Source organism: Humulus lupulus, chromosome 9 (assembly GCF_963169125.1).
Source record: "Humulus lupulus chromosome 9, drHumLupu1.1, whole genome shotgun sequence".
Classification (NCBI taxonomy): domain Eukaryota; kingdom Viridiplantae; phylum Streptophyta; class Magnoliopsida; order Rosales; family Cannabaceae; genus Humulus; species Humulus lupulus.
In genome coordinates, this window is record NC_084801.1 from 51634642 (window position 1) to 51649053 (window position 14412).

At 41.0% G+C, this 14412-nt stretch overlaps 1 protein-coding gene across 1 annotated transcript; it reads right to left on the reverse strand.

Annotated features, from left to right (window-relative positions):
• Positions 1-9982: 9982 nt before the first annotated feature.
• On the reverse strand, positions 9983-13639 carry LOC133802652 (uncharacterized). The gene is made up of 7 exons (XM_062241002.1): positions 13141-13639; positions 12786-12899; positions 12526-12684; positions 11683-11844; positions 11449-11565; positions 10950-11063; positions 9983-10822 (listed from the first exon to the last, which is right to left on the reverse strand). The coding sequence occupies exons 1-7, from the start codon at positions 13498-13500 to the stop codon at positions 10346-10348; spliced, it is 1503 nt and encodes a 500-aa protein (XP_062096986.1). The 5' UTR covers positions 13501-13639; the 3' UTR covers positions 9983-10345.
• Positions 13640-14412: the final 773 nt, after the last annotated feature.

A 14412-nucleotide genomic window follows, 5' to 3' on the forward strand; every position in this document is an offset into this window, starting at 1 on the left:
AGGAAAGGTTAACCATCCATGAGTATGGAGAGCGTGGAACGATGGGTACATGTTCAACCTACCTAGTTGCCACGGCCAGGGTTATTTTGGAGAAAGCACTATAAATAACTGTTTTGTTGCTTAGGTCGAACTCGATTGTATTTTTGAGCTGTAATGTATTTTCTAAACAGTATTTTTGGGATCCCAACTGCATAACTTTCTATAATTTCAACGAATGTCCAAATTTTATAATTTTTGTCATTTAACGAGTTTAACTTTAGCTTAGTCACTCTTTTAACCCCTAACCTCGATTAGCGAGATAATGACACATTTTTAACTCACATAGTAACAACTCTAAGGAAGTAGGGCGTTACAACTTGGTATCAGAGCAAGCCAAGGTTTATGGTTCCTGGAGATTGATCGAACATGTACGCTTAGTGCCAGTGATAAGCTTGACTCAGGGTTGATTGGTAATTAATGAATTATATGCTTAATTGCTTGTTTAAGTGCCATGTGTGCCTGAATATATAGATAGAGCATGATGAATGCGTTGATATATGCATGAGTTTAGGGCATGGCCCCCTTGATTGTTGTATGTTATCTATGATATGTGGATTTGCTGGTTGTAGTTGATTGATGAAATTGAAAGGTGGTTTTGGATGTTGTTATCATGCCCGATGTGTGGCGTCACTGGTTGTAGGCATATTGAAGTGATGCCTCGGCAATCAATCAGACTCCGCGGGAATAGAGCCGAGGATGACAACCAAGGTCAGGACCCTCCACCTACCCCACCAAATTGGCAACAGTTATTTTCCGAGATGGAAGCTAGACTTCACCGAACAGAAGAAGAGCTTCGACAGTTGAGGCAACATGCCCTTCCTTGGGGCATTGAGTTATAGGTTCCACAGGCTGTGGCACCATTACCAGCCCAGCTTGCTATGGAGAATAGGTGGGAACCTTTATATGAGAGATTCAGGAAGCAGCATCCTCCCACCTTCGAGGGTGGTCCAGACCCACTACGGGCAGAGAAGTGGATGAACATGATTTATTCCATCCTGGATTTCATGAGGGTGGAAGGGAATGAGAGAGTAGCTTGCGCCAGCTACATGTTGAGAGAAGATGCCCGCACCTGGTGGGATGTTGTGTCGCGGAGAAGGAATATTGCAATTATGACCTGGGAAGAGTTTAGGAATATATTCAATGAGAAGTATTACAGTGTCGCAGTCCGAGCTACGAAGGTGGATGAGTTTACGAACATAACTCAAAACTGGATGACAGTTACTGAGTATGCTTTGAGGTTTGCCCGGTTAGCAAAGTTCGCACCAAATTTGGTGCTAACTGACATGGCATGAAGAGATCGGTTTGTGTGGGGATTGAATGTCATGATCGCCTGTGACGTCAAGATAACTTTGGATCTAGGAACTACCACTTATGCACAGGAAGTGGACAAGGCCCCTACAGGTAAGGGGGTCAAAGATCAGATATGGAGAGAGGGCGCTGCTCGGCGCGATGCTCGGAGGACGGTGCTTCCTTTTACTGGATCTAGTTGGGGTAGTGGCCTCAGTGAACAAATGATAAAGGCCCCAGACTCTTTTGTTCCCCCTTGCTCAAATAGAAGGGCTTGGGGTGCTTTCAATGGTCGTCAGGGCGGGGGAGACAACTAGAGGAATTTCCCAGTGTGTCCTCAGTGCAAACGACGACATCAGGGAGAGTGCAGGATCAAGGCCTGCTTTACTTGGGGGAGCATCATCATTTGAGGAAGGATTGCCTAAAAGCCAGGAATGAAGAATCAAAGTAGAGCGACAGTTTCAGTCTTGCCAGAGTATTTACCTTGACCCAGACTGAGGCTGAGGCTAGCCCCTCGGTCATGACAGGTCAGATTTCTAGTGCTGGTTCTTCTTTTACAACATTGATTGATTCATAGGCTACTCATTTATTTGTATCTGCTAGAGTAATAGATCAGTTGTGTAGACCTAGTGATTTGTATGCTAAGGGATTTCCGACTTTGTTGCCGACTGGGGAACTAGTAGTCTCTAGGAGATGGGTTAGAGCATTGCTTGTAGAGATAGACAATATGGAATTGTCGATGGACATGATTTAGTTGGTGATGGATTAATTTGATATGATCCTAGGCATGGATTAGTTATCGAAGTACGGGGCAACGATTAACTGCAAGCGTAGGATGGTGACTTTTGAACCAGAAGGGGAGGTACCCTTTGTATTCATGCGGACAGTGAGTGGATCGCGAGTACCTATGATTTCGGCACTGAATGCTAGATACCTAATGCAAGAGAGTTGCATAGGATTCCTAGCAAACATTGTGGATAATTCTAGAGTTGTATCGGTTGGACCGGGTGAGACTAGACTGGTATGTGAGTTCCCTGATTTGTTCCCCACAGATTTGTCAGGGTTGTCACCACATCGAGAGATCGAGTTTGTCATTGAATTGGCGCCAGGGGCGGTGCCCGTATCTAGGAAACCTTATAGAATGGCTCCAATGGAGTTGAAGGAACTGAAGATTCAGTTGCAAGAATTACTTGATTTGGGATTCATTAGACCGAGTTTTTCACCGTGGGGTGCTCCAGTGTTGTTCGTCAAGAAGAAGGATGGATCCTTAAGGATTTGTATTGAGTATAGAGAGTTGAACAAGTTGACCATTAAGAGCAAGTATCCATTACGTAGGATCGACAATTTGTTTGACCAGCTACAACGGAAGATAGTGTTTTCTAAGATTGACCTTCGATCAGGCTACCACCAGTTGAGGACTAAAGAGGAGGACATACCAAAGTCTGCTTTCCACACGAGGTATGGACACATGAATTCCTGGTTATGTCCTTTGGATTAACCAACGCCCCAGCAGTCTTTATGGACTTGATGAATAGGGTTTTCAAGGATTATCTGGACAAGTTTGTGATCGTGTTCATTGACGACATACTGGTGTACTCTCAGTCAGAGACAGAGCACGAGCAGTATCTATGCCTGGTATTACAGTAGTTGAGGGAGCATAGGTTATATGCTAAGTTTTGCAAGTGCAAGTTTTGGCTATCGCAAGTAACGTTTGTGGGTCATATTGTCAGTAAGAAGGGGATTCTGGTTTACCCAAGTAAGATTGAGGCAGTGAGGGATTGACCCAGGCCGAGCAGTGTACCAGAGGTTAGGAGCTTCCTAGGATTGACAGGGTATTATCAGCAGTTCGTCGAGGGATTCTCCTTAAGAGCCACACCATTGACCGAACTGACGCGTAAGAAGACTAAGAATATATGGAAAAATAGGTTTGAGAACAGTTTCAAGGAGTTGAAGTGGCGAATTATCACCGGTCCAGTATTAAGTCTGTCGTTAGACAATGATAAGTTTGTAGTCTATTGTGATGCTTCCAGACAGGGTTTGGGGTGTGTATTGATGCAAGCTAGAAAGTTATAGCCTACGCGTCGAGACATTTGAAGGAGCATGAGCAGAGGTATCCCACACATGATGTAGAATTGGCGGTGGTGGTATTTTCACTTAAGGTTTGGAGACATTATTTATATGGCGAGAAGTGCGAAATATACACCGACCATAAAATTTTGAAGTGCTTCTTCACTCAGAAGGATCTGAATATGCACCAAAGACGTTGGTTGGAATTGGTAAAGGATTACGATTGTGACATTTTGTACCATCTTGGGAAGGCCAATGTGGTTCCTAACGCATTGAGTCAGAAAGGCCTAGGACAGTTGTTCAGTTCTAGGCAGATATCAGATAAGTTAGTTGAAGAGATGACTAGAGCAGGTATTGAGCTAGTAGTTGGATAGCTAGCCAATATCACTCTTCAGTTCACGCTTCTTGAGAGGATCAAGAAGGCATAGGGGAAGGATCCCCAGTTGAGAGAGCACAAAGAAGGCGTCTTAGCTGGAGCAACTAAAGACTTTTCTATTTTAGAGATGGGATTACTGAAGTACAAAGGTCGAATTTGTGTTCCGATGGATTCCGGTATCCAGTGAGAGATTTTAGATGAGTCTCATACCACTCCCTATTCTTTACATCCGGGTACGACGAAGATGTACCAAGATTTGAGAACTCTATATTAGTGGCCGGGAATGAAGAGGGATGTGGTGGATTATGTGGCCAAGTGTTTGACTTGTCAACAGGCTAAGACTAAACATCAGAGGCCAACAGGGTTGTTGTAGCCTCTAGGGATTCTAGAGTGGAAATGAGAGGATATCACCATGGACTTCATGGTTGGATTACCGAAGACCGTGGGAATCCATGATTCATTGTGGGTGATTGTGGATAGATATACCAAGTCCACCCACTTTTTTCCTATTGGGACAACTTATACTGTGGAGCAGTATGCTGAACTGTATGTGAAGGAAATTGTACGACTACATGGGGCTCCAAGGTCGATAGTATCTGACGAGGACCCCAACTTCACCTCCAAGTTTTGGGAGAGCCTGTAGAAGGCTATGGACACACAGTTGCGATTTAGTACCGCTTATCATCCCCAGACAGATGGACAGTTTGAGAGGACAATTCAGATATTGGAGGATATGTTGCGAGCCGGTGTGCTGGTTGGGGGATCATGGAGTAAGTGTCTCCCTTTGATTGAGTTTTCGTACAATAACAACTATCAGGCGACTATCAGAGTGGCTTTGTATGAGATGTTATATAGGAGGAAGTGCAGATCACCCATCTATTGGATTGAGACAGGTGAGAGGAGGTATTTAGGTCCTAAGGTTGTTCAGAGGACCAATGAGGCGATTGAGAAGATTAGAGCTCAAATGCTCACCTCCCAGAGTTGCCAGAAGAGTTATTCAGACTTGAGACACATGAGCATAGAGTTTCAAGTCAGTGACCATGTATTTCTCAGAGTTTCTCCCTTGAGAGGGGTGAAGCGGTTTGGAGTAAGGGGCAAGTTGAGCCCTAGGTTTATTGTCCCCTTTGAGATTCTGGAACGAGTTGGAGAGGTAGCTTACAGATTGTCGATGCCTCCAACTCTATCAGGGGTTCACAATGTTTTTCATGTATCCATGCTCTAAAAGTATGTATCAGATTCTACGCATGTGCTAAGTGAGAACTTGGAGTTGGATTAGGATTTATTGTATGTGGAGAAGCTGATTCAGATTCTCGACCAAAAGGATAAAGTCTTGCGGAGCAAGACCATTGCCTTAGTGAAAGTGCTGTGGAGGAACAACAAAGTGGAAGGGGCGACTTGGGAACTTGAGACAGATATGCGACATCAGTATCCCGAGTTATTCAGATAATTTCGAGGATGAAATTTCTGTAAGGAGGGGATAGTTGTAGCGTCCCAAATTTGCTAACAAGACTTAGGATCTTGATTAGCGTGTCGGGAGGGCAATAATTGATTTAATTATGTTAATATGTGAATTTAATGATAATGTGATTAGAAATGCATGTTTAGGTGAATCAAATATGCATGTGGGCCCCATTTGGCTATTAGGGGCATATTTTTAATTTTATCCCGTGGAGGGCATAAATGTAATATTTGTGTATATTGTGATTCATACCACGAGTGAGTGGTGATATACTTGTGATGTGCGATCTGAGACGGTCCTAGGGATCAGTTTAGCTAGATAGTCACAATGGGGTCAAATACCCGGCTCGGGAGGAGCCTAGGGGTATTTTGGGAACACAGTTGGTGTTCGGGACTACTGGGTAATGGGTAGTAGTTTAGTAATGATTTGGGCATGTCGTGATTAAACAGGGCTATATAGAAATACTCGAGGACTTAATGGGATATGGCATATGATGAAATTTCCTTTGGTGGCACTTGAGGATTTAGATAGACTTAAGGGGCATTTTGGAATTTTGGCAAGGGATAGACATAGACTCTTTAGGATGCTGAGATTCTAGAGAGACTTAGAAGGAAATAAGGAAAACTCAGCTTCAACACACTCTCTCTCCATCGGTTTTCTCTCTCAATCTCTCTCTCTCTCTCTCTCTTGTGGTGTTGAAGGTTTGGAGAAAACCTTGAGGATTTAGGCTAAAGACTTGGTGGATTGGAAGCTTGAAGACTTGGGGAATCAACTCAAGGTCGAATATAGTTCATAGGTAGGCTCTTAGACTTGATCTTCTTGCTGAATTCTGCTAGGAATAGAGGTTTGCATGTGAGTTCAATTCTGAGTTTGATTTTGGGTGTTGATGAATGTGTGGAGTTGTTTGTGGTTTTGTTGTGGTGTTTGGGTTATGTGGAAGGGAAGTCTAGGCTTGATTCTGGGTTGAATTGGTGTTTGGGATGAGAATTTATTATTTAGGTTCGAGGAAATATGCAGAGAAATGATGTTTTCTAGGTTTCGGAGGCCCGAGCTGCGACCCTGTTCTTCAGGTGTTGCGGCCCGTGTGCTTGAAGAGGCTGGAGAAGCCTCTGGTTTTCTCAGGCGCCGCGACATGGGGGAGCATGCTGCGGCCCGTGTCCTCCAGCAGGGAGGGCCCTGGCCTCTAACTAAGTAGCGGGTCGTGGTCCTAAAGGGCATGTCGTGGCCCTAAATGGGAAATAAGGGAAGTTAAGGTTTTTTAGCTCGGGAACTCAAATGTTAAGGCTCGGGAAGGATTTTACTACCCGATTTGGTATAATCCAAGGTCCCTGAGGCTAGATTAATACTCTGAAGTTATTTTGATTTTGAACTTAATGGATGGTTATTATGAAGATGTTATGACTAGGTTTTCATCGAGGCTCGGGATAGAGAATTGTGCTCAGGATCGCGATATTCAGAAAGCTCGGGACACAGGTAAGAAAACTATTGCACCCGTAGAGGAGGGCGTGGCCCTATTGTTTGAATTGCTAGGCGCGACCCTAATGTTTATGTTTTGTATGCGCTTAAATATCTGTGAATATTATTATGTATGTTTATGAATGAACAGTGAGGTTGAGAACGGCGAACGCCAAGAACGTCAAGAAGTCGGGTACGGCAAGGAGTTGGGATCGGCGTTGAGCATGTGGAGTGCAGACCGTTAGGGAGAGACCCTCCTAGGGCGCTGCAGCCACCCTCTCGGTGAAGACCGCGAACCCAGGGCCTGGTAAAGCATCTGGGACAGCGCTGGCCACTATATGCTTAGCCAGTTGGCTGTTTTGTTGTATACTGTTGATTGTAATATATAGGTTAAATGTTTTGTGTTGAGTTTTCTTGCTGAGCTTCGGCTCACGGGTGCTCTATGGTGCAGGTAAAGGCAAAGGAAAGGTCGACCATCCATGAGTATGGAGAGCGTGGAGCAATGGGTACATGTTCGGCCTACCTGACTACCACAGCCAGGGTTATTTTTGGAGAAAGCACTGTAAATAACCGTTTTGTAGCTTAGGTTGACCTCGATTGTATTTTTGAGATGTAATCTATTTTCTAAACAGTATTTGGGGATCCAAATTGTATAACTTTCTATAATTTCAATGAATGTCCAAATTTTATAATTTTTGTCATTTAACGAGTTTAACTTCAACTTAGTCACACTTTTAACCCGTATCCTCGATTGGCGAGATAATGACAGATTTTTAACTCAAATAGTCACAACTTTAAGAAAGTATGGCGTTACAAAAGGCAATCCAAATTTCCTACTTTCTCTCCATGAAAAGAATGAAGAAGGATGGATTCTATTTGGGCTTACCATTGTTTGGATCAAGAAAGAGAGAGGAAGACCTTTCTTATCTGGTAGACAAGGACCTGAGGAGAATCCAAGAGTGGAAAACAAGGCTCCTATCCAAAGCAGGAAAGACTTGCCTAATTCAATCTGTTGGCTCTCAATTGCCAATTATGTTGCTGGTTCTGAGGTAATGTCGTTGGCTTTGCCGTAAAGTTGATAAATTTCTTAGAGATTTCGGGTTGGGTGATTCAGAATCGAGACGGAAGTTCCATCCCATTTCTTGGAGTAACCTTTGTAAACCGAAAGTGGAAAGTGGGTTGGGGTTTCGTAGAATCGAGGCTCTCAACAAAGTTTTCCTCACGAAGTGGGCCTTGAAGGTGTTGATAGACAATACAAGTCTTCGGAGTACTGCTACGAGGAGTAAATATGGAAGGGAACTGGGTTTACTTGATATGACGGCCAAACCGGGGGATTCGGTTATGTGAAAAGCGATTCTTACCACTAGGGAACACCTTCAAAAAGGCATTTCCAGGAAGATTGGAAATGGGGCTTCTACCTCTATCTGGTTTCATCCGTGGGTGCTTGAAGGGGCGGACAGGATGTCGAGACCCCTTAAAGATGCTACATATTAGGTTAGTTGGGTAAAAGACTTCATTAAAGATAATCAATGGGATGAGCAAAGAGTAAGGGACTGGTTTTTGGCAACGGATGCTAAGCAGATACTCAATATCGTGCTTCCTAGTTCTACAAGAGAAGATGGGTGGCTTTGGACCAAGGAAAAGAATGGTCAATTGTTCATCAAGTCTGCTTATAGATTGATTAGAGAGGTGCAGTCCAATTCAGGTTCTACGGAATTGTGGAAATGGATATGTGGGGGAAGATGTTTAGGTGGAAAGTTCTTTCTGAGACCCTCCTTACTAAACAAAGGCTAAGCTATATTTGCCAAGTCGACTCTCTGCATTTTCCTCTTTGTGAAGGTGGAGTAGAAAACATTATCCATCTTTTTTGGGAATGCAACTATGCTTCAACAGTCTGGTTTGCGTCTCAATGGGGTGTGAGAAGTATAGGATTTAACCTCCTCACCTGGCAAGAGTGGCTTCAATGGTTCAAGGAGAATATACACAAACAACCAAATCTAAATTTCAACAATTTCCTTTAAGGGGCAGCTGTTATTATGGAACATATTTGGAGACAGAGGAATGAGGTCATACACGGGGGTCGTAAATCTTGTGTTTCAATATTAACGGCGAGAATTAATTTTATGTTGAATGAAATCGAGGGACCCTTACAACAGTTTGGGCCAGAGTGTAGAGATTGGCTCCCCCCTCCTCCATGGTGGATCACTTCTAACACGGATGTTTCAGTTGGGACCACCCACTCTCTCGTTGCAGCCATTTTTAGAAATGATAAAGGAGAGGTGGTGAAAGCGTGGGCTGAGAGAATTCCCATAACATACCCGTTTATGGGCAGTGGCCAAAGAAGCGCAATGGAGCGATGTTGAAGGACCCATTGGAATCATCTTCCAATCGGACAACCTCTTGTCGGTTCAAGCTTTAAAAGAACAGGATGAGAGTAAGCTGGATTCTAGAGTAACAAAGTTGGTACTTCAAGTCGGAGGGGAGCTCAGGAAGTGGAAGCTCTGGGAATTACAGCATATACCAATATCTGCAAATCATGCAGCCTATAATCTGGCCAAATGGGGGGCTCAACAAGCTGGAGGGACAGATTGCTCCAGATAAAATCGGCAAATCTCTCCTTACAAACTTTGCTGGAAGGATACAAACTGGCTACTGAGTGCATCTGGTTTACTGCACAATTTTGGTTTTGTAGCCAGTCGCAATAGGTGCTTTGTTAGTTATGATTCGTGTTTCATAATTCTGTAGCTTAGTGTGTTTTTTTTCTGGTTTTATCGTTGTAAGTTTCAGCTGTTTTGCTGTTTGCTTCGTTGTTGAACATTTGGAGATTTCAATATATCCCTCGTGTCCTCCTTTTGGAGATACTTTCTATAAAAAAAAATGGTCTTGCTCACTCGCTAAACTTGCACTGTCAAATGGCACAAGCCACGGTTTGGTGGCCGGGATTGCCCATTTGTTTATGGCCTTAATTTTCTTGGCTTGCGTACGTTCCTGGCTTTTTATGCCTTTTCCTAATGAAGTATTCATTTCACTCAAAAAATAATAATTATTCTACTAGATTAGACTAAATTGAAATATTTTTATATTAATTCATTTTACCAATGATAAAAGTTTATTGTTAAAGAAATAAAGTTACGTTTATAATTTTATTAGAATTTAAATACACTAATTAAAATCAAACTATATAATATATTTTTTTAGGAAAAAAAAACTTAAATAAACATGTAATACAAAATTCACAATTTTACAATTTTTTTTAAGGAAAACAATTTTACATTTACATTAATAAAAAAAAATCAATATAACTCAGAAAATAATAATTAATGAATACACAATCCAATACAAATAATTTGTTGCTAGCATTCATAAGTTCAGTCCTACAAATAATTTGACCTGCAATTATCATCTGCACCTCCAACACAAGCACGATCACACTTTGTCAAATTATGTCAAGCAAAAAGAAAACCTTACATTTACAAAACTATTATTTTGTATTTGAATGAAACAAGACCACGCTTAACAACGGGCTGGGCTAAAAGACCAAGTAAAATAAAGATTGTACTTTTTGTGATCCAATAAATAAGGAAGATATTGACTTTGTAACAACAATTGGCTTTGAAACAGCCAAAAAGAAGGAAGAAAAGAAAAGAAAAAAACTATTAAAGCTACCATGCATTATATGATCCTTGGAAATGTCGATTCCCATAACCCTTCCTTGTTCGTTTAGAGGACTGGGAATTTGATATATGACCACCAGCAGTTATAGTAGAGATTCTATGACCCTGGCTGTAAGGTGATGCAGGAGACCTCCAACTCTGTTTTCTCCTATTATCGTAGGAGAAGTCCCCAAGATCCTCTCTCATCCATCTACCTCGATGATTACCTGTCGGTGTCACAGGAGACCTCCAACTCTTATTTCTGCCGTTGTCATATGAGAAGTCTCCAGGATCATCCACTATCCACCCACCTCTATGTTTTGACTTTCGCGGTGTTGTAACACCACTTGGTTCATGATGGTGAGATTTTTTCTTTTTATTAGCCTTGCCAAGGTCATGAGGAGCAGACTTGAATTCCTTTTTGTGTTTATGTTCTCTATGAACTCTCAAAGTTGGCGTGGATGGTTCCCGGTCCCTTTTACCCACCTACGAAAGGTAAAAAACGCATTCGATACATTTTTTTTGGACAAAAGTTAGTGAGAGAAGAACAAGACTGGCATAGTATGACACAGCATACCACAACAATTGTGCAATCTACACCACGAATGCTAACCTTATAAGAGCTTGTGCACTCTCGTGCAAAATGACCTCCTTCCCCACACCTAAAGCACGAGCTAGCCACAACATCAGTTCCTCCTGTGGTTTCACCATACATCCTTGTGCAAGACTGCATGATAAAGACTCGTTTACTTAAAACAATTTTTAAATACATAATATGCAAATCTTGCAAGTTTTAACTTGTGTGAAGTAACCTAAAATTTGGTGCTCTTGAGTCCTTGACAATATCAAGAGCATATATGGGAATGAAAGACCTTCAGAAAAAGAAAACATGCAAGTAAATCGTTCATATAAAATCTATCTTAACTCACAAGATGTTTAAGAGTTCTGAGAAAATACATTTCACAGAAAAATTATGGACCACTACAAAAAGTATATTTATATATAGCATAAAGAATAGTGCAATACAAGAGAGAGAGAGAAAGAGCGAACTCCTAACAAGAATAGATGGGGAAAAACATCACAAACACAAGCATTGTGCATTCAGCACTTACCAAACCAGTATGTCCCACTTGACCACATTTGTAACAAGAAACTACGTTTTGACAAGAATCTGCATACTTGACACAACATAAATGCCCCATATTTTTGCAAACATAACAACAAATTTCCTGCTTACAAAAATTCACCAAGGAAGCCAAAAAGATCAAAGTTAGAAAACTAAAATTAAATCCATATCATGTGCTCTACAAATTTCTATCAACTTAAATGCAAAACACACAATAAACCTTGAGATCATCATGTTCATAATCATTCCGGCATGAAAACATATCATGTCCACTATATCCACACTTTAAACATATATTTGATCTCATGGAGCTACCCTTGTGCTTATCAGGACAGTCTCTAGCACGGTGTCCTCTCTTTCTGCAGATGAAGCAATCTTGTCCCTAATAGAATTAAGTTCAAACAGTAAGAAGAGGAAAATAATGTATGGAATGACAATCAGTGTATCACAAAATAAATCAATGATCAGTTCAACGGATGTTCAATACTTTTCATATAGCAAGCAATATCAAGACATTAGGAACCGGGAGAGAGGGAGAGGGAGAGAGAGGGTAAGCTTGTTTAAAAAGAAAGTACTTAAATTATAAATAAAAGAAATAAGGCCACTAAGAATAATGACCATACAGAAATTGGAAGCCAAAACAGCTTTTTGTCCGAATCAGTCCCTTAAATCATCTAAGTCTAAAGAGACAATCATGGTGCCCAATAACACTTTGATTATCGATTGGTGCAATTTAGTATCGGGTCGAGAGGTACCACATATTCTATTTAAAAATTTTAAATTAAAATATGAGGAACCCAACAATGATGGTATGACATATAAAGGGTGTTGGGCACTATTAGTGCCCTTTAGCAATACTCAAATCTAAATCATCTAAAGTTAGCACACACATAGTCATAATCAAATCCTAACAGTTCTACACTCCACTCCCAAATAACCATCAATGGAGGAAAGTCAGAACAACAGATTCAATAGTTCAAATCAACTCAAGCAGAACCAAATGATATAATCAATAACTTCCATAATAGAGTTAGTTTAGCAAGTTCCTTTGGTCCAAACAAACCTTATTGCATTGCTTTGCATTGTGCTCAAAACTCCCACATACAAAACACGGTTTCTTCCGCCTAGCTGACTTACAGTTGACTTCCGCATGCCCTTCTTCACCACAATTATAGCACGTTCCCCAACTACTATCTGGAGGATCGAAATACCTTGGCCCTCGCTGATAAAAAGAATAGACAGACAAAACAGATGCACAAAACTAAGCCTTCGTACAGATTTATATTTAAAATTTTCAAGAGGCATTCAGAGCAAACAACTTACAAGAAGTTTACGAAGCACAATATTGTCTGCAACCGTAACTGGGTTTGGCTCGGTGACCTCAGCTACCACTGCCTTAATGTCTTCTGGTTTCTCTTCTTCTTTGGTCTCCACATCCTAAAGCAGTAATAACATATCACAATATAACCCTATAAAAAATCATCAACCAAAGTCTTTATTCTTTAACAACAGAAACTCCATTACTGAACCAGGCATTAAAAATAAATCATGCCCCTCCATGTCAATCAAGAAAATTTCATCCTTCCTAATCCCAAAAATCGAAAGTAACCCTAATTCGTTTTCGATTTCACTAAGTAATAACATATAACTTCCTAATGCTAAAAAGGCCAGTACTCACATTGCCATTTGCAATTTCAGTCTTCTTTATCGTCTTCTTCTTTACCTTCTTAATCAGTTTCTTTTTCTCCTCCGTAGCATTGTTTACTACTTCAGCACCAGCAACAACACCCGAAGGAGTATTGTTCACCACAAAATCAACTCCATCAGAGGGAAACGAAACACCGTCGTCCGGGACCAACTTCGCGGCACGCATCAAGAGAGCTTTCTCGACAATTTTGAGACTTAAATCTTCGTTTGCCTCGTCTTCATCATCATCGTCGCTGATAAGAAATGAAGACTTGTGGGGGGTTTGAACTCGGTCTTCTTCTTCTACAAGCTCGCGATTGAGCTTCCCTCTTTGATTCTCTCGCTTGCCCATGAGAGCCTTGAATCTTGATTGATAGCTGATGTGAGTCAGGTATGGCGGACCGGCGGTGTAGATGAGATTTTCAGTATTATATTTTACGTTTTAGGGTTTCCAGATTGCTATTCCTATTCCTGTTTGGGAACGGTAGCAACTGAGCTTTCTAAAAATAAAAGAAAATTAAATATTAGAAAATTCTAAAAAAAAATCAAATTAAATTTGGTTGGGTTTTGTAAAAAAAAATTTGGTATAATAATAAAAATGCTTTTGGTAACCATTTGTGTTTTTTGTTTTTTAAAAGTAAAAATGTGTTTGGTAACTTTTAATGGGAAATTTGACTTTTAATGCATTAAGTGTATTTAAAAAATACTCTATCACTATATGACTTTCATTTTAATCCTACTAATTACATTACTACCCAAAATACCCCTGTCATTTTTTCCCACGGACTCTCTGTATTCTCTCGGTCTCTCCCAAAATACTTTAGTCCCGAAGGAAAAAAACACTCAAACCCAATTGAATCCGTCAGAACCCAAGCATTGTCTTCCACGACCACGAACAAGGGCTCGGATATTGTCGAAGTTTTTGATCGAAGAAGGCGAAGGAGAAAAAGTCGAGCAAATAGACCAAACTTTGAGGAACACAACCCCAAAGAAAGCGAAGGTGAGGGATTTCATTTTTAATCTGCAATATGTGTATGTATTTGGTTTTTTTGTTGATTTTTGTTCATAGGATAGATCGAGGCTAGGGAATGAAGAAATCTGGGTTTTTTTCGAGATTTTTTATGCACCTCGATAAAAATTGATAGGACTCGATAGTGTATGTTAGGGTATGGATTTTACTGTGCCTCCATAGGCCTCGATGGGACTCGATGATATTTTAGGCATATAGAAAATTTTAGCATATACCTCGATAGGATTCGATAGG